The 26,056-nt window shown below is 35.1% G+C and overlaps 2 protein-coding genes across 7 annotated transcripts in view; one reads left to right on the top strand and one right to left on the bottom strand.

The window, feature by feature from the left end:
• Nucleotides 1–26,056, top strand: part of LOC134531562 (metaxin-1) — a 298,930-nt gene that overhangs the window by 223,696 nt on the left and 49,178 nt on the right. The gene's annotated exons all lie outside the window — the stretch shown is intronic.
• Nucleotides 21–19,657, bottom strand: LOC134531559 (uncharacterized). The gene is made up of 4 exons (XM_063367256.1): nucleotides 17,117–19,657; nucleotides 10,738–10,881; nucleotides 6,636–6,745; nucleotides 21–4,205 (listed from the first exon to the last, which is right to left on the bottom strand). The coding sequence occupies exon 4, from the start codon at nucleotides 3,567–3,569 to the stop codon at nucleotides 1,170–1,172; it is 2,400 nt and encodes a 799-aa protein (XP_063223326.1). The 5' UTR covers nucleotides 3,570–4,205; nucleotides 6,636–6,745; nucleotides 10,738–10,881; nucleotides 17,117–19,657; the 3' UTR covers nucleotides 21–1,169.

Below are 26,056 nucleotides of genomic sequence, written 5' to 3'. Positions count from 1 at the left end.
AGAAAATAAAAACAATGTTATATTGTGTACGTATTTTATTTTGTTACAACTTAAGTAAATTTGCATACATATAATACACAACTCAATTTCATCAGCAAGTACTAACTAAAAGCACATGTGAACATAGATGATTGTAAATAAGCTGAGACATTGTTTCATTTTAAATTTCACAAAATATTCAGTAGCCTACAACATTATATTAATTAACATTCTAGAACAAAAAGTATCACGGGTAATGATATTAACATACTTAGTTTATTAAACACAAGAACATTTTCAAGAAATTTGTGTATCAAAAAGTACAACTATATAAAAATAACAATTTACATGATAAGCAAGTTATACTTCAATTAAGTTACAATTTGTTTCATATCGATGCATTACTCTGTATTTTACTTGTCAAGCCATTTTTTTTTAATTTGAATTGAAAATGAGCTAGTTTTTACCTATTATTCGTGAAATTTATAGAAAAATAGAAATTTTGTCTTTTTTATAAGTTGTAGCCCTAATAATTTCACACTCTAAATATTCACTGCAATAAATGTAGTCTACATATTAGTTTTCAAAGATCGATACATGTATTTCATGTTTACAATTTTAAAAACATTGCAATGAAGTTTAGTTATTTTATACAAATCTAAATAGAACAGAAACTGCTAAATTGTAACTGTATCTAAATAAAAAAACTTGATTTTATTATTAATTAACCTATGCCCCATCGTCAATTATACATAATCATAAAACACACACAATTTTATTTGGACATTTTATTTTCAACATACATCGATATCAGACCATATTTATTTAACTAATAACCTTTTAAATTGAATTTATAAAACATTGTATAATAATTGCAAGCCTTAATTTGTCATGAAAATTTCAAAATGAGGCAGATGCATAATTCCCAATAGGTCTATTTATCGTCTTGTAAAATCATATTCTAATTTATATGCATGCTAATTGAGAAAAAGAACACAAAAAATTACTAATACAAATTAACTTGCAGCAGTATGCAGACTAAAACAGCATTCAAATTTTAATTGCATCCATGAGGAAACTTAAATTTTTGCATAAATGTCATGCTTGTAAAAATACTCAGAAAGTAACTTTAAACATTAAACAAAACTTAAATACCATTCCTTTTAATTTAGCACACTTTAGACAATGATCTACTTTGTCTTGTTGAATGAATTTCGTACGCACCATTTTACATCAGGCCAAGACCTTTTGTTTAGTTGGCTTCCATGACAAGATAAGAATTTCATAACATCATCTTTTCTTGGAATTGTTTTGAGGTGAATGAATCCTTTGAAATATTCCCGAACACATTTCAATTCCTCTGTTGACCACGGGCGAGGTTTGATCGAACGTGTTGGTTTTTTCATTCCTGCTCTCTTATTATCCACGTTAAACTTGCTCAAGGACACAGTTTTCTTAGGAACTTGTGGCGAACACACATCCACAAAAGCACTGGGAATAGTGGCTGTATCGTCATCGACTGATGTACTGGGAATAATGGGTGGTTCGTTTCGTGGAAAGTTTTCATTTTCAAGCACTTCACCCTTGTCTAACATGTCAACATCGTCATCTTCTGACAAACTTTCGTCACTTGCCACTGTCATGTCGTCCAGGTTCTTATCTTTCATCGAAGAAAGTTTACCTTTATCCAAATTAATGAGCAGTTTGCTTACCTTTGCTAGATCTAAAGCGTCATCTTGCAGACGATAGTACTGCCGGTGGACACGGATGTCATGGCCCATAAATGCAGCTACAGCATCCAGCTCATGAGTTCTCAAATTTAATAATTGAGTCATCGTGGCGACATGTTTCCGCAGTTTCGTCGAGGTCAATGTTGTTGGATTTTGGGCACCACTTGCTATTGCCATTTTCCTCAACACAACATGTGCTCGATAATGGCCAGACTCGTGTCTTAAGGAAGGAAATAAATATTTGTTGTTTTTACTGACACCGCACGCCTCTCTTGAAGATAACAGTAAATTTATTGACGACTGCATGTCTTTGGTGAGAATAACTGGAACCTTCCTTCCTTTTTTCCCTCTAATTTCAATTCGCTTCAGCTTCTGTGTTAGGGCTTTTTCTGATTCGGTTAGTGTTTTGAAAGTATCAGACTCAGGATCTAAACGAGAAATTTGTTTGTAGTCCTTAACCAACATGTACTGAACTTCACCAACACGTCGGCGATTCAGCACAAGTGTTCGGCAAAGCGAAACCTCTGTTAGCTGTTCAAATGTATTTGCGGTAGTTTGTTTCACTAGTTGACTACTCAAGCGTGCATCCTCTTCCAGGAGAAATTTATTCAACACCACTATATCCTTGGCCAGGGGCAATCTTCGTGGTGCATTCCATTTTCTTTCTTCCAAAGTTCGGTGGGCTTTTGTTGCTATTTCAGTGGTCCACTTCAATTCTATTAACTCCAAAAAATTGTTTACTTCGCCTATACGTTGTCTCAGAACATCATCTTCCATAAAAGTCCCTTTCAATATGCACGCACACTTCTTGAGAGAATGCCCCAGTTTAAGTGCAAGGGTTGGGATTGCAAATGTGTTTGTTTCAAAATCAAAACCAGCAAGAAATTGAACGGCTTTCTTTATAAGCTGATATTTTCCAGGCATTATAAGCTCAGTAATATTCTTGACACTTGGATCAATTTCTTTCACCTTTTTCATAAATCTACCCAATTCCCTACATCTATCCGCCACCATTCTATGATGTCTCTCCATATGACACAATTTTTCGAAAAGATATTCCCCGAAGGATTGAATTAAATTGTCAGAAGATATTTCCTGGAAAACATCGTCATGTGTCATTCTACTCAAGATATGTTCCTTAAACCTAGAACTTGTTTCTTTATTGGTTGGAATAAGCAGAGAACTTCTTGCTTGTGCAGTACGATCCCTTACACTTCTCTTTTTAGCATTGATCTTTTTTCTACACTTTGCCTGGTGTCGTACTAAGTATTTCTTTACATAAAATGCTCCGCAAACTTCGCATGGCAAATACTTAGTCACTTCGGTTGGTTTATTCGGCCGCCTTTTTGGTACAAGTACTCCAGACCCTGTCTTGAAAACCTGAACATTGTGTTGGAACAACCCCCGATTACTTATAGCAGCCATTTTTTCTTTCCTTTGAACACTACATTTAGGTAGACACAAAAATTGTGCCACTTCCATTTCATTAGCATGTTTCCTTTCCAGATGTCTGGGTAATTTTGCCTGCCAGGTCTTGCAAAATGTACAAAAAAATTTTTTGTCCCAAACTCTCTTTGCTGTGGTAGACAACAAAGACAATGTTGCAACACCAGCTGAAGTACTGTAACTTTGTTCAGTTGAATATTCAACTTGTTCTGTAGATACATTTTTCACTGTGTCCTCAGCTAATGATCGTTCCACCACACTACCATTGCCACAAGGTGTATCGTTAGATTCAAGTTGATCGGTATGTTTTGAATCCCAAACATCATCATTTGTTTTTACTCTTCCTTTTTGAACATTGTGTTCTTTGCCTTTCAAGCATGGTTCATCTTCAATTATTTCATCATTACAGGACATGTCTTCTGTAGAGGTAGATTCTTTGTCTGGATGATAATCGTCAGAACTACATTCGAGCCCATCACTTTCACTACCAGTCAGTTCATCTTGTTGTGTGCCTGATGTGTGAGGTTCATCGATTTGAGATTCTTTTTCTATTTGAACATTTTCAATTGCTTCAGTAAATTCATACACATCACTGTTTATATTTTACGTGCTTCGAATTACGTCATTGACCTGAACATTTAATGTAGGGTGAATGGAACCTCCGTTTACTGAAATTATGTCTGCAGTTATGGGTTCGTTTACATTCTCACAATTACTTACAATGTCTGGTTCTAAAATATTAAAAACAATGGCATTTGTGGGAATATTGAAAGAACCGTTAGTTGCATTACAGTTTGCTGGCCCTGTGTCGTTATTTGATTGGACTGGTTCTGCATGTGACTGAGAGGCGGATAAACCTTCTGACTCATGAGTGCTTATAGTTTTATTTTCAAAAATTACATGATCTTTAGTATTGTTATCCTGAATGGGCTTCGACGCAGCTGTGCATGATGAAACACTATTTTCTAAAACATCGCTGTTTTCGTGTTTGCCATTTTCACTTTTCTTTCCGCAAGTCTCTGAACTTCTCGGAGAACTCTCTTTTGTAACCTGTGCATAAAAACCATGAATTATTATATAAGCTTCAGTGTTTGATTACTGCTCGAAACTTTCTACTGTTCGAGATTTTAATCTGATTAATTTCTAACACACATTATGTTATACGACTGTTAAATGGTTTATTATTATTTTTTATTAATTTAATTTGTTTCTGTGAATTGCAACGTTGGCATTATAATACACAGAAAAAGTAAACATGAGAAAATGTCTTGATTTAAGTCAGTTAGTTGGAAAGAGTTTTCAGTTTTGAAAAATTCTACCGTTATGTCGATTAGTGAAGCTACCAGAATGCAACATGTTATGCACATCCACAAATTAACAAACTTAAATATATAATTTTTCACCACATTTTATGATATAATAATTGCTTTTATGAGAGTGTACTGAAAATATTCGAGTATTATGTATTTAATTTTTAGAGCTTCTAACCATAATTTAAATGTTATTTAACATATTGTTTTATTTTTTTCTTCAAATGTATGCATGTCCATTCCTGGAATATATTATAAAACAATGGTACATTGCCCTACTATGTGATAACATGTATACAATATAAATTTTTAATATTAGATTAAATGACAAATTTACACTATATGGTTATTTTATTACTAATATACATTGCAAAGACGCACACAAATTCCAAGTGTAGCATGGTCCCCTTTCTAAATTGTACTACTAGTAACTCTTTCATCGGTGTATTTTCATTAGCACTTGTAAAATTTATTTCTTAGATCTGAAATAGTAACTTGTTAGTAGTGGAATATTTAACGCTTTAAAGGGGAATCGTTTACTATATTTGCGGAATTATTTAATGTTTGAATACAATAAAAATTTAAGTTTAGTATCATATATGACACTAACAAAAAGTTTTGAAGCCTTATTGTCAGACTCAATCACTAGACCACGCAATGTGCCCTTAATTAATGCTCTCGAAATGTTAACAGCATATTTTTTAGTTAATCTAGGAATATTAAATATAAGCCGCGGCAGTTGTGCGTATCTGATAGTTTTTAACGTGCATATTACTGATAGGCCCTATAGACTTGTTGATAAAATATTTTAGAAACAGAAATTTTGCTAAAAATTTTTGAAATTTACTAAGACCGTCTGAGAAAAACGTGGTCGCACGTAAGTTGCATTGAGCAGCATGGAGTTCCAGTGCCACTATATCTGTCGTAGATAGTAATACTAGTCCAGTATACAGTCTGCTCTAAGTAATTGAACACTAGTATTAATAGTTAATAATTTTTTTACAAACACAACAAAGATAGTTATAATTTTTATTTCTCTCTCTAGGCATGCTTATAAAATACACTTATAATATAGAGATGACGAAATAGATTGACGAAGTCAACGTCACATCTGGCTGGGTTGCCTATAAACCCGAGGGCTGGCTGTAAGCAATACTAATTTACATTGTGATCCATGCAGCATAAATAAATAATTTATTGTTCGATATTTTAGCGACACATTTATGTTGGAAAAATCAATGTTGGTTATTTTATGATTAGCTGCAACCATAATATTTTCTTGAATATGTACACATTTATTCATTTCTCGAAACTCAAATGGTCGCCACTCGATGTGGGTGTGTGTCGTAGACTGACTCGTATTAACCGATCTTCCACAATTTTCGTTCTTCTTTTAACAATAACAGTTTTAAGGGCCTAAAATCTAAGAAATACGGATGACTTATCAATACAATGCTATGTTTACTGTGTAGTTTTTTGTCAGTCAATGTGAAACATAAAAAAACGTAGGCCTACGTCAACAAATGTCACTAGGCCTAATCTTAAAAAGGATACTACACCATAATATAATTCTGAAATAACATTTAAGAACCATCACCGTATTGGACTTAAACAAAATAAAAAAATTGACCTGGATTTCTGCATAACAGCTTAATAAAATTGTCTGGTAATCTCTGATGGCGAACCAATAATAAAAATTAAATTTAAGAAATCGTTCATCAAAAAAGTAGGTCTACCTTATTAATAAAATTAGCAATTTATTTCAACAATCACAGCAGACTTTGGAATGGTAATATATACTCTATGTTGTATTTCTAAAATAAAATATTACGTTTTATTTAATAATAGATTAGCAATAACTTTGTTCAACTCTGATATAAATAACCTTGCTATTTCCCTGTACAGCCGCATAACGAGTTATGATTACAGCCAAGATGGCTATAATGCAGACGACTGCAACAGCGCATACTTCTCTTAAAATTTAGACAAGCCAAGATAAGCATGAAGGACACACGGATTAACTAAGAAAATTATCTTTCGGGAGTGTGTTAATACTCGGGTACACGGGCAAGAAAGCCCAAATAAGTCGCGGTTATATTAACAAGATAACTTCGTCAAGGTATCTAATTAATTTTACAATATCGACAATGTTAGCCATAGATGTGCTTACTGAATTTCTATGTGCTTCCTAGAAATGTGCCGTATCAATATTTGAAGAGTTGTTCGTTTCACACCCCACTCGTTGAAAGTGCTCTTGTCTCTCTACCATTGTCTTCTTATCTGCAAATAAACGTAAAAATTGAAAATATATTAAAATACTTTACACTGTAATATATTTTTCAAACAAAAATTTTATTTTATTCAGTCTGTTTCTGTATTTAGTCTGATTACCGCACAAAATTCAAATACAACAAAAATATATTATATATTTTTATATATCTATTTCTAAAATGTCTCAATTTTTTATTAGCCTATTTCTTTTCCTATTCTATATTTAGGCCTATTCCAATTCGGAAAATTCCTAAATTTTTACAATAATAAAAAATAAATATGTTAATTTTTTTGTGATTATATTAGTTGTTGCTTTAAAACCATTAATTTTACTAAAAAAAATCAAACATATTTGTACAAGACGATATCAAATAGCCGGCTCATAAATTCGCAAGCTGGCTACACTGTATCACTGTCTACGTGTTTGTGAGATGTCAACAGTAGAAAGTAGGGGTGAATTTCTAATTATCTGCTGGCGTGTCTTGTGTACTTTAACTGAGGCTAAAAAGCTGAAATTGTAATAACTTATGCAGTTTATGATTACAAGTCGTGAGAGCAGACAGTAGCTAATAATGAAAAGAGTAACTATTTTTTTTAAAAGTCACTTAAGGGCTAGAATAAAATTGTGTTTGTAATGGATAATTTTCTGAACATGTAGTGGCCTACGCCGGTTTCTCTGCATTTAAACTACATGGTTTTGAAATTATCAATATAGAGTGTTCTAACTGTATCATTGAAATACCTACATAAATCAACGAAAGTTAAAAAAAAAAAAAAAAACACTTTTATCAAAAGCGTGAACTGTTATGCACGTATATTAAAATAAAGTCAAAAAATTTTCACTTGTACTGGTTTAAACATTTGTGCGGTGGTTACGGCAACGTAAAAGAAGGGGCAGCTATTATTTTACTTGTCGTAAAGGAGGGAGGAGGTCCTCCCAGGGATCAGGGCATGTCCTTCACGCCTCCTGCTTTTCTGACCCCTCCCTCGAACGTGACTAGCCAATAGGAGTAGCCTTTATTTACAATTATTTATAAATATTGAAAACAAACGCAAGTGTTGAATAGTAAGTTAATGTAGACGAAACACTCATGTATTTAGTGGATAACGTAAGATCATTCAGTAAATGTGTGCCGTTCGTCGTTCATTATCTGCTTTGTCGAGGACGTAGGCGCTTAGAACTTACAAGGGAGCTTATTAACTGACATTGTTTTGGCAACGAACCGATGGTATGAAGATGTTTTGAAATGCTTGGCGTCATTATGAGTGTGGTAGCAGTCAGGTGTAAGTAGCCGCTATTTAGCCGTGTTGTGCTTTGCCGCCCGGGTAGGATCAAAGTGTTGCAAATATATATTTTGAGAGGTGAACTATTATAATTGCTGAGGTAAACCGGCGCTAGGTCCAATAGATCACGGCATATTCTGCTGCCCGGGCTGGATAAATGCGAAACGCGAATAATTGGCACAGAGAACATGCAGCGTACGTACGTGGTAGGACAGCTCTCGGTGTGAGGTGGCGCAATAGAATTAAATTGGCCTGTCTTTACTTAGTAGAAGGCCTATTTCATCCCAAATTCGGGCAGCTAGCCGGGTATAAATAACATATGTAGCAGAAGCTGCAGGAGAAGTTTAAAAAATTCAAAAAGTTTACTTTATTGGACTTCTATATTTTATATAAAATTGCAACACCAAGAAGGACTTATCCGAATAACTCCAAACCTGGTTGCCGTGTACCAGAGTGTGCAAGCAAGAAGTGATTAGGTTTGCCGAGAGATGGAGTACACGTAGGCTGAGCAGAGCCCTTGCGTTGCGGTCCGACGCGGTCAGTGTTGCACCCGGTGTAGTCAGTGCAGAACTGTCAAACAAGGTGGAAGTAACAACGTACATGCTAGTATGCCTCTTCGACGTCAAAGGGAGCCATATCGACATGTGAGCGAGTTTGAACGGGGCAGAATGGTTGGTCTCCGAGAAGCGTGTTTGTCCTACCATGCCGTTGCGGCTCGTACAGGGCATGCTGCTACGACAGTGATGCGTGTGTGGAAGCAGTGGACAGATGAAGGTCGTACGCAGAGGAGAGCGGGAACTGGACCACGGAACAGGACCACAGCACGGGATGACCATCACCTAGAGACCGCATGGCCAGAACGGACCGTACAGCTTCATCCACAGTTTTGGCTCGACGCTGGAGCACGGCAACAGGTGTGAACGTGTCCGCATCAACGGTTCGTCGCCGTCTGCTGCAGGTTGGACTGGTTGCACGCATTCCATTACGTCGGCTACCATTGTCCAGACACCACAAGCGCCTCCGACTGCAATGGGCACGTGAACACCATCAGTGGGGTGCCGACTGGCGAAATGTCGTATTTTCGGACGAGTCCCGCTTCAACGTGCCCTACAGTGATGGCCGCATATGTGTCCGGCAGTACCGTGGTGAGCGCAACCTGGAGGGCTGCATTGTTGAGTGGCGTAGCGGTCAAACACCGGGTGTGGTAGCTTGGGGTGCCATTTGTTACAAAAACCGATCGCGCCTCATATGAATTGAGGACACTTTGAACAGCAACCGGTACCTCGCCCAGGTTGTAGAGCCTGAGGTACTCTCCCTGCTTCAGGCATCTCCTCAGGCCATATTTCAACAGGACAACGCTCGGCCCCTTGTTGCGAGGAATGTCCAAGCCTTTTTCGAAGAGCGATAGCTACCATTACTGCCCTGGCCCGCACGTTCGCCTGACATGTCTCCCTTCGAACACGACTGGGATATCGTCGGTCGGCACCTGGTGCGTCACGGTCCTCCAGTAACTGGTGTCACGTATTTGTGGGCTCGGCTACAAACTGCGTGAAGGGAAATCCCTCAGGAACATATTCAGAACCTGTTTGATTCAATGCCACGGCGTATAGCAGCTCTCATCGCAGCGCATGGAGACCACACGACATCCTGAATATTAGGGCTCAAAGGTCATGTACCGATGTCGTACGTTAATCATTTGTTACTTGTTGTGTACCTAACCTGTGGTATTAAATTCATTGCATTCATGCGTTTCCTTCTTGGAGTTGCACTTTTCACAAACTGTAGTTTATTACATATATACACACAACACAAAACGGCCAATGTGTACTTACAAGCTCCGTTTAGAATTCTGTAAAAGTGTTTCGTCCCTACTGTCTTTGCATTATTGGCGAGTGTTAAAATAGGTAGAGCCTATGTGCCATATTCCCAACATTGTGTAGTGAATTTCTCTTATTCTTATTTTTTCTACACTGTAAATTTTTAAGTTAACCTTATTATTGTTACTTTAATTTGGTTTTAATATTTCAAGGGATCTTGTACGTAAATGACATTGTTATATAATCTCCTTCGAAAATCCAAACTATCTTAAAAATTATGTCGTTCCCCCCAATTTTATAATTATGATGTCTAAAAACATGTATAGGATTAAAAGGCCAGAAAAGTATTAGTAGTGCAGTATTTGTGATGCACACGCTAACTAAGAATATCATAACAGAAGAATAAGTGAAATCACTTTACAATAACATATACGGTAGATTTTTTGGTTACTCAGTTTCATGCCATTTTTTTTTTCAAACACTTTGGAACTGGATACCAAACGTGACTTAAAAATTCTGCCGTGCATGTTCACACCTCAAATGAAGAGCTAACACTTTGTGCAAACATCATAACTATCTGCGACAAGAAAAGATTTCAAGGTGTGTCGTCACGCTCAAGAGCGAAACACGTTATCCCGCAGCAAAAATAAATAAATGCCTTGTACCAACACTGTCTTCTGTTTCGCAAAATATCTGTCCTTAATATTGATTTGTATGGTACCCAACTGCAGATGGTTTTTCTATATCAGTACTATTGAAACACACTTTTTGCGTTACTGTTGATGTATAAATGAAAATAGGTTATATTCTCAAATATCTGCAGGTCAGTTTTTAAAGGATAAATTTCATTGGGTAATTTGAATTTTAAGAAGTTAAAATACAGACCTAACATTAACATACCTCCATATTCCATTAGGACAGCTGGGTACCACTGTCCATCAACATTCCACCGTGCTACAAAACCATCTTCTTTACGAACTTTGGTTCGTATGGTGGAACAGGCGAAAAAAACTTGATCTTCCTTAAATCGTACCAAACACCAATCTGAAAATAATATGAAGGTGAAGTGATTAAAAAGAAACAGTGCAAAATATGTTTAGAATAGTTGGAATGCTAAATTTTTAACAAATTTAACAACTTATATAATTTTACGGTTATTTTGAAGTAAAATAATATAGTTGGATTACTCAAACTTAAATATTTGTAACTATGTTATGGAAAGTTATCGAATGTGTGGATCAACTATGCCGGTGATACCTAAACTTCAAATAGAAATCATTATGATTAGTTTTATGAATAAATACATGCAATTAAATGCGTAACAGGTATTTTTTTAGTTACATGTCCAGAAACTCTTCTTGCAATATGATATATTTTTGTTCTTTTTTTTTTTAATTAAAAGAGACATATGATGTTCTGCTACTGAAATTTTTTCCAGTTAATCTCTACGTGCAACAATGTCAAAAGTTTTCGTAAAATTACGGAAACACGGCAATTAGTCTTTAGTCCACGAAACTCGGTCCTTAAATGAAAAATTTATAAATCTATCAGCGAACAGAAAAATGCTGTAAATTGCCGTAATTCTACTGACTTCTAATTTATAAATTATCAGCGAACAGAAAAATGCTGAAAATTGCCGTAATTCTACTGACTTCTTAGCACTTACATCAGAGCACATTATCTTGGCTCCGTTCCATTTTATATGTTTGTGTACTGAAAGTTCTGCTGACCAAAACATTTCTTCCGTAAATTTACAGACGTTTCTCAAAATTATTTACCCGTAGCCTACTTTCCGTTAATTTACGTAAAAATTTCGTACAGTGTACAAGGTACCTACCTAACTGGATAACGGTATTTATCACTCTATATGTTTGAATGATTCAATAAACGTGCCTTCACAGTCGTGGATACTGTATTTCCAGGGTGATAACTCAATGAGTCGAGATTTTGGAGAACATTAGAAAACAATTAAATTATAATTACTTCTACGTTTTCTTACAAGTTTTGGGTAGGTAACCACTTACCAATTATTTGTATCTAGCAAACAAGAGATCTTTCTTACTGAATACGTAAGTATGGGTATGAGTTCATATGGAATGAGCGTGGTATTTTGTGAATCGAGGTTAAATCCCTTGAAAACGCCAACGTTTTATTATTTTATGACTGCAAAGTAACATAATTTTGCCGCACGAATAATTTCAAATCGAAAAATAAGCCTTGGAAACACGTTATATATTTCCCTTTATTATGTAATAATGTTTTATTTGCGGTGTCAAACCATGTTAACACACAACGAACTGTAGTTATTAATTAAGGAGTACCTTTTCGGGAAATCTTGCGTACGAAATGTTTAGGGAATTATATGTCAATATTTATTAGGATATCACTTGAAGTCCCGAACATGTTAAAAACATATAATATGTAATTATAAATAGCACAATACGCAGTAATAAACTCACGTTCATGATGTTGTAGACTATAGAGAAAAATATAGGCCTACGAAGTTCCTTTGAAAAAGTTTGTTTCTTGACTTGTGAACCGAAATACCGCAACAATTAGTGTTAGTACGTACGCTATTCGCGTAAACATAATTTTGTTTAAAAGCTTCTGCTATTGTAAAAAATATTAATTTTAAGTTATTGAGCACAAAACAGCCTTTGTAGTTTACATTTTAACAGCTAGTGTCGTTCTGCTGCAAACATGCATTAAGCATAGTCCACTTTTCCAAATACCTCATGTTTGCTGAGAGTTTATGAAAGCGAAGATACGTAATATGTATAACTGACTATAGGAGCATTCAGGTGTGTAAATTTTATTAATATTACTTCATTATAGTAAATCACTTATTAGTCACTAGCACTTTGTAGGTAATTTGACACAGCATGCGTTAGCATTCGGATTGCAAGGCAGGTTTTGCTAGCTATTATTTACATTTATTTCCTAAGTTATTTTAATATGTCTGCGAAGGACATTTTATAGACCTATTTTAACTGGAATACGCAATTATCGAGGTAGTTTGAAATTTGCATATGCTTAATAACTAACATTAAAAATAATAATATATGATTTTGGCTAGTATCATTCAGTATCAAATTGAAATAAGTAATAGGCAACTACAAATATTACACAAAATGCACTTTTTGCCCAATTACTATACTTATGTCAATCAAGTCAGCGTAGCTGTTCAGTGATGTACAAGGAAATAATTTTCACGAACGAAATCAGGGACAAAATCTAGTGCACCCTACTACGACCAGGCGCGTAGGAACCGTTAGGTTAGGGGGGGGGGGGGGGGGGGGGCAACCCGGGTGACTGCCCGGCCATAACATTTCATGACAGGGCAAAGTGAAGGTTTTGCCCGGCCATTGCATCAGATGAACAAGGGCATTGTCTTCATTGCAATGCTAGGTGGTTTTGTGAGAATTTCTTGTCTGTGCGTTACTATATTCTTAAAATTAATTAAGACTTTTCGATAAGTAAACAGGTACAATAAATACGGCAACTGTTCTGGTTTTCTTCTGAATATTCACGTTTCACAATGCTGGGAAATATTATCGTGGGATATAAGGCCAGTAAATGTTTTCGCTCTTTGCAGTAGCTTACGCTCCGTTTTTGTCAACCCTTTTCTACCTGACCTTCAGACCCTTGCATTCACCCCGCCTCTTTTCTACCTAACGACCTAACGTGCAGAGCGCTTTCTACATAAGTCATCAGCTGTACGTCTTGCTTCAAGTCCAAGAACCTTTGTGAACCGCACTACAGAACTGTTTAAAATAAACGTATTTATCTGTAGTATCGCGAGTGAGTAGTGCGGAATGGCAGTGATGAAAAACATTTAGGGTTCAAGGAGAAAATTTATAACAGTATTTTATTTTTGACGGCGTACAATGACTGAAAAGCATCAACTTTTTCTTCAACAACCGTTCTGCACAGTTCTGCAGATCATCACAACCACCGCCTAAAAAGCAGTGCACGTTAGGCTGTGATGAAAAGGATCCTAAAAAAGAGTTGGATTCCTTTAACTGAGGTATTACTTTTGAGCAGTTTAGACTGAGACCGATTTTTACATGATCCCGAAAACCATATGTAATATAGGTACATATTTAACATTAAAGTTTAGTATGTCGGTGCATTATTTTTTTTCCGCTCGACGCTCGTGATTATTCCATCGAGTAATAAAAAAATTTCTTTGAATCTACAAATCATTTAACAAGAATTTATCAAAGCAGATTTGCAGTTATTTTTAAGCATCTTCATTCGCCTATTCTGTGGGATTGGCATTTCAGATTTATTCTTAAGCTGGATTCATAATAACACATGACATTGGTGTACAGCCAATAAGATGGCTACTTAACTTTTTCCTGTAGGTACGTGCCGTTGCCTTGTTTATTCTGTTACAACATTCCCAGAACGTCAATTTTCGGGAATATACTGAAAAGTGAACACTGTTTTGTGATGCCGAGCCTTAAGTAAATTTGTTCTAAAAAAAAGTTACATTTTCTGCTAGTAGTATATTCTATGTTTGTGTACGAAAAATGCTTAAATAGCACCATTTCGCTCCTTAGAATACAATTTTTTTTTCCGGAGGAGGGTCCATTTATAATGATACTCTTCTTTGTTAGCGAACAGGTAAACAGTTAACATTTTTCTGAGATTTTGTTCTAACAAAGAAAGGGACCGGGTTTTTTTCTCCCTTTCGTAGCACGCTCGTTACGTAACATTTTAGCCTACAATTACCACCAGGGTGACAGACACATGCGGGGTTGAAAGAGTGGAACTATGATATTAACAGTAGGCCTACCACGTAGATAAAAACGCAGATACGAAGTCAACCTGTATTTACTTCCGTAATGTTAACTCATGCATCTATCCATAGAAAATTTTCTTACATTACAGCGTATTTTGCATTTACAGACTGCATTTCTATAAGTTATTGGCCATTTTATGTTAATGTTGCCATAAACATACGGGAAATTTTTAACAACATACTAAGACCACTTCTCCATACAATAAAGGCGTAAATATATCGTGTAACACCTTAAGATACCATGAAAAGCATTAAAAGATATTTTTATTTGATAAACATTTCACTACTTGATAACGAATAACGAAATTGCAGTAAATTTAATGCAAAGGTAAATTTATACATAAAGCTATGTACTAATGAAAACTTATCGGAGCAGGTTTTCAAATATACATAGTTATCGATTTAATAAATTCTGGCATATATACTCTTAGCAGCATAAGAAACTAAATGAAATATAAAATACATCACACAAATTTTTAAGGGAAACGCTGTGAGAATAACGGCTCAGATGATATGTAAAATATGAAAACTGTGTTATGTAAATAAATAACCAAAACTCTACGTCTATGTCTAGCGTTTCAGTCAAAACCAGCATGATACATATTATGTGAAAATTGTTTCGCAAATACAAAGTCAGTTACATAATAAGAAATACATCGTTTACTTAAATACAACAGGAAATGATATAGAAATTATAATGATACGAGAGTTAAAGATGAACCTATACTAAGTGATGGGAAATGCAGGAACATTATGGAAAAAATAGTCTGTATTAACTATTCATTAGAAAATTTTTTGATAGTTGCTCAAGTACGGGAAATTATAGTTCTGCGACTTAATAATTAATTAAAATTAGGTCTTGCTTAAGAATTCAAGTGTATGCCGGTATGTGCAATTTCAGTGAATAATTTTTGTAAGCCAACATTGTGAAAATTCAAATTAATTTATTTTTAATGCATAAAATCTGCGGTTGTATTATTTTGTTTTCTGATTTCAACTTCGTTCAGTTTTACCGTTTACCCGTTTATGAACAGCGTCACGTTTGTTAAGAATTTACGACAGTCCTACGTTTCACTCAGATGAATAAGAAAAAAAACACATATTAGCACAGGTTATGAATGTTTAATGTACAATAGTGTTTCATATGCAGTAAAACTAGGATGTGTGATAGGTATAGGTACTATATAAAGTACATCGTTTAAATAGTCAAACAGCATTAAACTCTTTTTGTAAATAAAATATCACTTCATAAATTTTGTGATAAATTTTAGCCTAATAACACGAATCGATTGTTTTCAACCAATGCAATTAAATTTTACATATTACACTTAAAAATAATCCTTGCAATTCCTATTGAATATTTTACTAATCGTATAAGCCACGCATAATCGATTATGCCGATTGTATAAAACGTATATATATATAACTTTTTTTGCTGGCGAAGAGAAATGAAGACAGGCCAGTTACATTGATTTGTCATATATAAGTTACTCTGAATTTGACGTGACGTCATGCGCACAAGAGAGGTAACTACTGGCATCCTCTTGTCTCCGGTCCCGAGGCAGAGGGCCGGTATATTAAATACCGTTACTCATTCTTGCCTGCCCATCCCAGGTGTTTTCTTTCATAACACGCCCACATACTGACGCGAAAAACTAAATGTGTTCTAATGTGGACCTACGCAAGTGGCATGGGACTTTAAGCAATTTCTAGACCCCACATTTTATAAAATTATTGAAAATCATGAAACCTCTACATCCGATGTGTACAAATATATTTTAAGTTTAGATATTAATGATTGACCGTTAAAAAAAAAAACAGATTTTTTAATGCTTGTAACACTTTACTTATTTTGCGTCATCTCAAACAATATGGAATTGGAATATAGGACCCTAAGACGTTGTTTAATTTAAATGGAAGGATTTATACAGAGGATGAATTTGGAAAGTTTAAAAAGAAACCAAATCAAATACAAGCATAATAAATACAGGTGAAAGATAAATATTAAATTAACAAAACTAATAACAAACAAGTATGGTGTAACCGAATTTGTATAAAACCATTAATGGATAATCGCGCCACGAACAGATTTAAAGTATTAATAATACCTTAAGCATTCGATGCCATTAAACGAATGTAATGTTTGGGGTATTTTGAGATTTATAACTCGTAAATTTATCAAACGTTTAAGGTAGGCACACCCGTACACTTTATTTATGCTCGGTATAACGCATATGCAATTTATATAAATTTCCAGTCGTGAAATTGTTATTGAATATTGAAAGCTGTTATGATATTTAAAGTGGAGTTAGGTATCTTTCTTGCAATCAAAGTAAAGTACACCATTAAGTTTACTACAGATTCTTATTTGAACGTGATTTAATAATTCGACAATTTAAGACGTCAGCAAGAATATTTATAATATAATTTACTACACTTAGTCAATCAAGAAAAATATTTAAACAAACTTACCATTTGGTTTTATCTTCTCACGTTGCCTCGATCTTGTTGCCATGTCTTCATCAAAGGGTTCTTGCAGGATAAAATAAGGGGTATGTCCGAGGTACAGCGTTTATATAGACCGCCGCCCGTGACGTCAGAGAAGTAAGCTGGCTATTGTTCGCCAAACCCCTCGACGCCAAGGGATTTCCAAATTTTTCGGGAATACCCACTAGTTTTGGGAAATTTCCCGGGGCGTTAGGATACTGCTTTTGCTAAGCAAGGAAAAACATTAAGGGTGTAAATGAATACATCTCTTGTTGCATTGTGAACATGAAAATGACCGGGTATTCCCACGTGCGGTTCCTATGAAACAAATCAATTTTTGAGTTTGTTAAAATGTTTTTATGAAATTTTAATTGATAAAGCCCGGGTACACTGTAAACTGTTTTCGTGAAATTACCATTAGGCCTACAAGAAATGTTTTCTCGCTAGATGTTTGCGAAATTATCCATATAACGTAACCAGAATCACTACGCATGTGTGTGTAAAATGACATGGAATAAAGCCTGTTAGAAAAATAATGAGGTTTCATAACTCCATGTTCTTGTCTTAAAACACGGAATGCATGTTTAAATCACCAGGTAGTTGTAAGTGTAAGATTGAGCAGGCATTTATAATTTTATTTAAGTACAAATTCTTTAAGCAACATACATGGACTATATATAACATTCTACTCAATTATTGCGTGTTAAGAACATTCCAATCAGAACACTTCGCACAACCCTGAGTTTTTTATTCTTATTTTTGGATATTACTATCATTTGCTGTGTATCATACGTCTGGCAGCATTTGATACAATGGGTATATGCATTTTTGTTTTACCGCATATAGGTGATTACACAAAAAAAATTAGCGTGTAATTTTGACTTTACGATAACTTTCAACGCGTTGTTTCTTAAGGAAGCGACACACAATGGCGCTGGCGAAACTTAAGTCATGTAGGTTTGTTCACGTTTTTGAAAAACTGAAATGTCTCCAAGTTAAGATGTTGTTTGTTGAAAACTAATCGGAGCAAATGTGGACGGAAGCATGGCACGCTTGATTGAAGTTTCCATCCATTCTCAGAAATAAAGATAGCAAAACATAATCATCGGCGCATGTAAGTGACCATTTGGCAGGCTCTTTTTTACAAACAAAGGATTTCTTATGAATCGTAACCCTATTTGGGGAAATAGTACATAAAATAATTTCCAGGTTGATATAGAAATATTTATACTTTTCAATGATTTCATAATCGATTGTCAATAGTCTAGCTATTTAACTTTGCGGTAGTAGCGCTAGTATTGTATATTGTATAAGTAAGTATAAGTCACAGGAACGTAAAAGTCGACTGTTAAAGTCTTCGATTGTGTTACCTTACGGCTGAACGTCAACTTCCAATTTAGCATAATGACACTGTAGTAGTGTATTTAACAGCACATGTAACGATCGGGCCGTGGTATCTATGTGATGGAAGATGAACAAAACAAAGATTGTCTTCAACAAATTTCTACCACTGCCACGTGAACTATAAATTATTCGAGAAAATAATTTTAGTTTCACTTACTATGTAATTTTCACTTTTTATTATTAAAATTTTTATTAAATTTAAAACAGAATGAAACTATTCTTATCTACACATTTATGTAGGTAAAATATACCAATATTTTCGTTCTTCGCGTTGGTACATGAATTGTCCGCGCCGACTACGTAGGCCTATAGAACTGAGCAAACGACACCCCACCTTGCAACAGACAATCAACCGTCAAATTTGTTATTTTAGTTTAGTAAGTTTCAAAGTGTTCTTGTGTGTATTGAGAAAGAAGCGTGCAAGTTGGCTGCTGAAGCGTAGATGTGAATTTTATGGCATAGTTTTATCAACTGTAATCTTACAGCAACAAATACCCTGAATACGAATTTTCGAATAAATTATTACTGTGTGCTACATTACCTAAGAGCATTATTGCAGCAATTCAAACCTGACGTGGAAAATTTAATGGGAGTACTATATTTCAGATGCGAAAACTAATGTTTCAGTTATGCATGTAAGTTTTAGCATTGCTAATTTGAATGGGATATGTCATACACGAGAGGTTTGCTTAAAGAAAAATCAATCTCTTCCTTACACCGTAGGAATAAATTCTCTTCTCTGTTTTTTACCCTATGCGTTGTACAGTAGTCGCAGATGTAGCTCCTCTTTCAGTATCTTTACAGTCCGAAAAACCACGCAACTTTTGCAATCATGGACGGGATGATAACGTATTTTATTACGTATTTATTTGTTCGTAAGTGGCCAACTGAACTTTTAATTATGTTATGGGCGTTAGCAAACATGGCAGCATAAAATATTGAAATAAAATTATTCACCTAGTGAAATCTTGTCAACTATCATATATAAATACAGTTAAATTGAAATCTTGGTATAAACATTACGTACACAAACATCAACACAATTCACACAATACAGTTTTGAACAATGCAATTACACCACAAATTATAGATAGTAAGATTAACAGCCAGCTTTTAATTTTCCAGAGATTGTATTAGCCTAACACTAAAAACTGACATTCAGAAAAAAAAATCTGTTTGAGGCTTTTGAATCTTAAACTTATAATTTATTTTTCTCACTCAACCAGGAAGATTATTATAAAACTTAACACACTTGATAATATGTATATAAGCTCTGACGCAGCCATCCCACCCCCCGCCCCCCTCTGTACATGCCTATTGTGGCGTGCTCTGGTTGTTTAGTTATGACTTATGAGTGAATTTGTGTTAACGCTCTCGGCCATCACACGGACGCATTTTGGAGGGGCCGCGGTTGACGCAGCAATTAGACGCTCGCCTTCCAAGACGATACGGGAAAAATCCCCGGCGGTATCACACCCGGGTGTTTTCATTGCGGGACGATGTCGCTGCTCCGTGTGTTTCCTCGGGGTTATCGCGCTTATCCCGCCCTTGCATTTCGGAGCTGTTCCATACTCACCTCGTTTCACCCTCATCGCCTTTAATGACATCGCAGTTAAAAGCCGCCCAAATACTCTCATGAACACATTTAAACGTATTTTATTACTGTTTGCGTTTTTACCTATTTATTAATTTATATTTATAATAAGTGTTTATAAGCCTATTGTAACGAAAGAAGTTGAAAGTAGTATCAATTTCAAGTCATTCCAGAGATGTGAAGCTTTTTGTGGTGTTTTAAATTTCAAGAAATAGATCCTAGGTCAGCAATTGATGTCTCAGAAGCGTCTATAAATATAAAATAATATTTCAATCGGAAAGCGAGCGATAACGGAAAGCCTATGGATAAGTTGTTTACGCAACTCAATCCTCGTAAATACACATGGGCCAGGCAGGGGTGTGGGATCAAACCAAAGACCACGGCCAGCGAACCGAGGAACTTTACAAAATATATGACAGATACTCGGAATGGGACCAGTCATTCGCCAGGTATACAGCATCACGCTCCTGGCGATAGTCCCAGTGTAGGTGACTCACCCTTGGACTGGGAGGGAGGGTAAGCTGCCATGTTGTGTCTAAAGCTTTGCCCGGCCTTCCCGGTCGTTTAGAGTAACGGAAATTCGGGCGAGGGCGCGTGACGTCACCCAGTCATTTCTATGGTAGTGTTTCGTATTTAAACGTGTATTATTACGTTTGTTAATAGTTTTTACGCACGTTCAGTGTACAATGTATTAGGTTTTTAATATATGCCTAATGGATCACTACTTATATAGTGCAGGAAAATAAGCACAGCCTATAAGAATATTTTGAGTGCTTTGCTGAAAGCATTCTAACCCATTATATGTGTTAGAATGTTCATCTTCCCCAGAAAATTCTCTAATTAGGACGACTAGATGTGTACTTTATTACAACAATAAATTATATTTCTTTTATAAATTAAAAAAACTAATCGCGGTTCAAGATATTAAAAATATTATTTATTAATCTAGCACAATTATGTGGCTGTGGATGACGCACTGGAGGCGTGGAAACAAATTCATTTTGAAATTTATTATACTCTAGAGAAACTATGTTGCCCATATGCACATCATTCACATAAATAATCTCGTAATAGTGAAATAAACAGTGTTTTTTTCTTTATTCCACAGTAAATAAATGTTTCGGCAGAAAATTTTAATTAAGTACATTTCGCGCTGCGTGGTTGGCAGTAAACACAGTGTTAGTGCCTTGAAAACGTTTCTTAAATAAGGAAAGAGGTTTAACATGGGAGTAATTAATTTCGCTGCTACTGTTTTCGCACTACATAATAAAATAACTGTCTATTTTTTAAAATTAATTTTAAACGTTATTATATCAATATTTTTGCGATTATTTGGGCATTTTATAACTGTACAAAAAATGTCCTGAATTTATTGATAATGTAAAGAGGGGGGAGGGAAAATATTATTTTCCACTCCTGTTATTTTGAAATAGGGGATGTTCGCCGCGCAGGCCACAAAAAACCTTCAAAATGGTATTCCATATCTTATTTAGCAAATAACAAAACGTATATTGTTAATGCGTTATGAATCTTGCCCATCTTTACAAATTGACAATAAATCAATACAAATACAAATGTGTCTCAAAACAAAATTATATATGTATCAAACATTAAGTGCAATCATAACTCTTGGTAAATATATTTAAAACTGCTGTGAAGTAAATTATATAATATCGAACACAACTTAATACATTTTCGTTAGTTAAAAACCTTAAACCTTATTTACGAAGATCTCTTTGAGAATAACAGCATTTACCTGTGACTAATTATTTTGTACTTTATTTGAATGTGTTGATGTTTTCATTGATTTTAATATCAGCCGGGAAGAATTACTTAATTCATTTGCATCTAAATAAATATTTTTGCTACTTTAAAGAACAATTTTCAGTCAAAGAAGGTTGTTGGATGTGATCTCACTAATAAAGTAGCGAGTGAAATTATTCCGAATGAAATTATTTCATTACGAAACTGTTTTTACTCAAGAATCGCATAAATGGAAAAGATTGCGAGATATCAGTCGAACTCGCAAGGAATTAAAATACGCGTACATTGGACCATCGATACAGTTAAATATGTAAGATGAAAATGCATAAACTAAAAAAAAACTAACAGAGATTAGCCTACATGTTCTTGCCACGTACGTGAATGCTTTAAGTTTTTATTTTACACCAATACTAGACATTAACTGCTATTATAATTCAGTAAATGTGCTTGCCAAAAGCAAGTGCGTTGGTTACGCCTAATATAGTGCTTATTTAGGCTGGTTCTCGCTTGATATCTTTAAATTGCGACCAGATGTGTTTAAGATGGTCCTCGCACTCTCTTTTTTGAGCAACATGCATGCACAGCATTTTGAAAATTCAAATAATGCTTTCTCATTGGCCACATGGAAAGGTCCTCATTTATTATATCTGGTACTAGTTGATCTATACACGAACGGTACTCGCAGTGTATGTTTTAGATACATATCTACGCACTTTCAGATGTGTGTGAAATGGTCCCCCCGTTACATCTAGAGATTCGAAAAAGTGTGCATCGTTGTCGATTAGGATACCGTCTGGTGGAAAACTGCGGAACTACGAATCCGTATTCAAAACAGCGCAGCGAGGACCGGCTCGAAATACGATGTTATATATATATTTGACGTTGTCATCACCAGTAGTTTACAGTTCTTAGTGAATTTCCTTGTGAGGACCGGCTCCTGGTCCTCACAAGGAAAAAGGTCCTCGTAGTTACGCTCGAAAAACAAGTGAATGTCCTCGAAAGGTACCTTAGGCCAAAAAAAAAAAACACACACACACACCCACCCACCCCCCCCCCCCCCCGCGCGCGCGCGCGCGCGCCCAAATTTGCTTTGGAAAAATTCCCAGGCAATTGCCCTTTCATAAATGTCAGCCCACTGGGCATTTGCCTGACCCACATCACTACTCCCACGACATCTGAACCAAACTGGTTGACTGGGCCTCAAGACACGGAGTTTATATATCCGGTGGCAGCAACCATCTTCTACGCCCAGAACCATCTAAACCAAGCTGGTTGGCTATAAACAGATCTTCTATCCACGTAGCGTACAGTTTATCCAGACAGTTCTGGGGAGTTATTTATACATTTTTTTTTACTTTGATGCATTGCTGCTCACTTTGCGTATACGCTGCTTTTGCTCTGCTTGCAGCTACTTATTTCTACTAAAGTAATTCACATTGTTACAACAAATCAACTACTCACAAATATTCAGGTAACATAAGAGGGGCATGACATTTTGGACTTCCGGTGTGACAAAGAGATCACTAACTAGTATAGTTGTTGTGTCAGATGTTTAGTGGCTCCAGCAAAGCAGTCACTGTATGCATGCTAACACCTAACAATTGGGCAATAAACTACTGATAGGCTGCAATGAATATCTCAGTGGAGAGGCGCTGTACCTGTGCCAGGTGAAGTGCTCGGGTCACAAGAGCAGTGGTCTCAACAGGTCCCTGTTTACCTAACAGTTCCTATTTTTGAGCTTGGTTCCTAAAAGTCCCTTTTTTTCCCAGTCCAATTAGTATTCGTTTAAATATCCCAGGTAAACACATCTAAAATAATAAATCTGTTTCTAAACCGCTTATAAAAGTTTATTGTTATAGGTGGTAATGTTATATTTTCTTTAATTTTTGAAGCATTTTTCCTGTGGATGTGAAGTTTATCTGCCGCCAAAGACTGAAAATATAGGCAACCTTTGCAATTCAAGTACTGCATGTTTATTTTTTCTTATTTATTAACTTTTTATAGATTTATCCATGTTTAATTGTATACTATTTTCACTTGAAAAAAGTTTTGCATCACTAATGAAGCATAACTAAAGAGGCAATCATGCTGCTGCCTGTAGTAACACAGGCACTTCAAGCATTTCTTTTCAGCTGTTGACATCATGAAGCCTGAATTTGACTTGTATTGTTGACACAGATTGTTTTGCAAAACATAGATGTCGATTCTACAGTGACACCCGATACGTAGCCATCAGTTGTGTTTTAGTGTTAAGTAATTTCATATGGTGTGCTGACATTTTTTTCCTCTGACGGAAGCAAACCGTTTACTTGAACAGTGGCCTGCTGTAATTGAATATTTCCTGAAAAATATTCCATCAAAAAAAGAACAACGCCAAATGAATTCTGTAAGCTACAAGAGAATTGTAGAAAATCTGAAAAGGAACATCATGAAATGTGAAATACTTTTCACTGTTTCAAGTGTATACTTGTTCACAAAATTCGCTTCATTTTTTCGAAAGGAGCAGCACACCTAGTACACAATGAAGTGAAAGATCTTTTAGTTCGAATTTCCGGGAGAATTTGTAAGAAAGGTGCTGTTAAAGCCTTTTCTTCAAATGTAAAACAAAACCTGTTTGAAAGAATTGTCCTTGCTACAAAAGTTGTTATTGATGAAGATTTATGGAAAGAAGTTTTGAAATTGTCTGAAAAAGAACGAGCATTGTTTATGGTAGATGTTCAAAAACATTATCTGGCTGCGCGAAGTAATCTGTTAGGTAAAGACATTATTGACAACAAAACTATGAAGTACCTAAGATGTGTGAATCCTAGGGTGAAAAAAGCAAGTTCAGATATGAAGGAAATGTTAGCAAACTGGAACTATATTGCCTGTTAATATTATAACTGATTTTCTTATTGATGAGTGGAAAGTTTTTCTTGATGATAAATTCTGGGCACATTTCTTGAAGAAAAAAATTGATAGTGGGGAGTTGAAGTATCCGTCTCTAGCAAAATTTATCAAAGCTGCTCTCTGTTTGTATCATGGGTAGTGCTGATGTTGAGAGAGAGTTTTCCCTTTCTGGTGAAATATTGTCATAGAAAAGATCTCACATGAAAGAAAGAATGCTCAATGCAAGGCTAAATGTAGCAGCTGGTCTGAAAATTTACCATAACAATGAACCTGTGGGTAAACCAATCACCAAAAAATTGATTTCTTTAGCTAGCATCGCTTACAAGGGCTATCAGAACCATAGTGAAAATGAAAATGTTTAAGAGAAGAGACAAAGGAGAAAGCAGATGAAGTAGAAAGTGCTGAAAATGCTAAACTAAAAGAGGCTGAACAAGAAAAGAAAAAGGTTTGCATTCTGGAGGATAAGCTTAAAAAAGTAAATAAGGATGTAGGTGAACAAGATACAATTGCACTGAAATTGCTTGATGAAGGTAATGTTAGACTTAAAAAAGCACTTGCGAAAGGTGACATAATGGAAGAAAAATTAGCTCTATCTATGATAGATGCTGGAATTAGCTCTAACTTCGAAAGAAAAGGAAAAGGAAGTCTTCTGTTTGGTGGACAAAGTTGGTAAAAGGAAAGATACAATGATTACAAGATTTTTCCAACCAAAAACACCAAAAACTTAATGAAATTGTAAAAAGCACTTTCAGTTGCAGTCCAGTGTGAAATTACTGGCTTTGGTGTACATGTTTTTGTTAAATGTTACTTTATAACTATATTGTAATTAAAAGATTACTATATGATATAAGAGAATAATAATTACTTATTAGTGTTTGTGTATGCAGAATTGAAAGTTGGTAAAATATTTCAATAGATGTTGGTTACTTTTCTTGATTTGCCTATGATAGAGTTGTGTAAAAGTTGTGTGGTATTTCAATAAATGCTTTTTTTTTTTATTTGTCTGTCGATAAGAGATTTGTTTGAAAGCTGTGTAAAATTTTGACAGTTGATTACTTAATGATTTGTCTAAAAGTAATTTATTTAAATGCTATGTAGTATATTTGTTTACACACTTGCTTTTGGCATCCATCTAATGTCACAATACCTATTAAAATAATGTAAATTGTTTTAAAATGGACTGATTGCAAAAAAAAATTGTACTAAAGATAATCTACTTAACTTAATGTTAGTTCCTAATTCAAAAAAGTTGTTTCCATAATTAATGAAAAAAA

This window comes from Bacillus rossius, chromosome 5 (genome assembly GCF_032445375.1).
Source record: "Bacillus rossius redtenbacheri isolate Brsri chromosome 5, Brsri_v3, whole genome shotgun sequence".
NCBI classification, from domain to species: Eukaryota; Metazoa; Arthropoda; class Insecta; order Phasmatodea; family Bacillidae; genus Bacillus; species Bacillus rossius.
This window is presented reverse-complemented; position numbering and strand designations above follow the sequence as displayed.

Excerpts from the sequence above, each read along its gene's own strand:
- LOC134531559 (XM_063367256.1), bottom strand. The coding sequence starts at position 3,569 with ATGTCCTGTAATGATGAAATAATTGAAGATGAACCATGCTTGAAAGGC.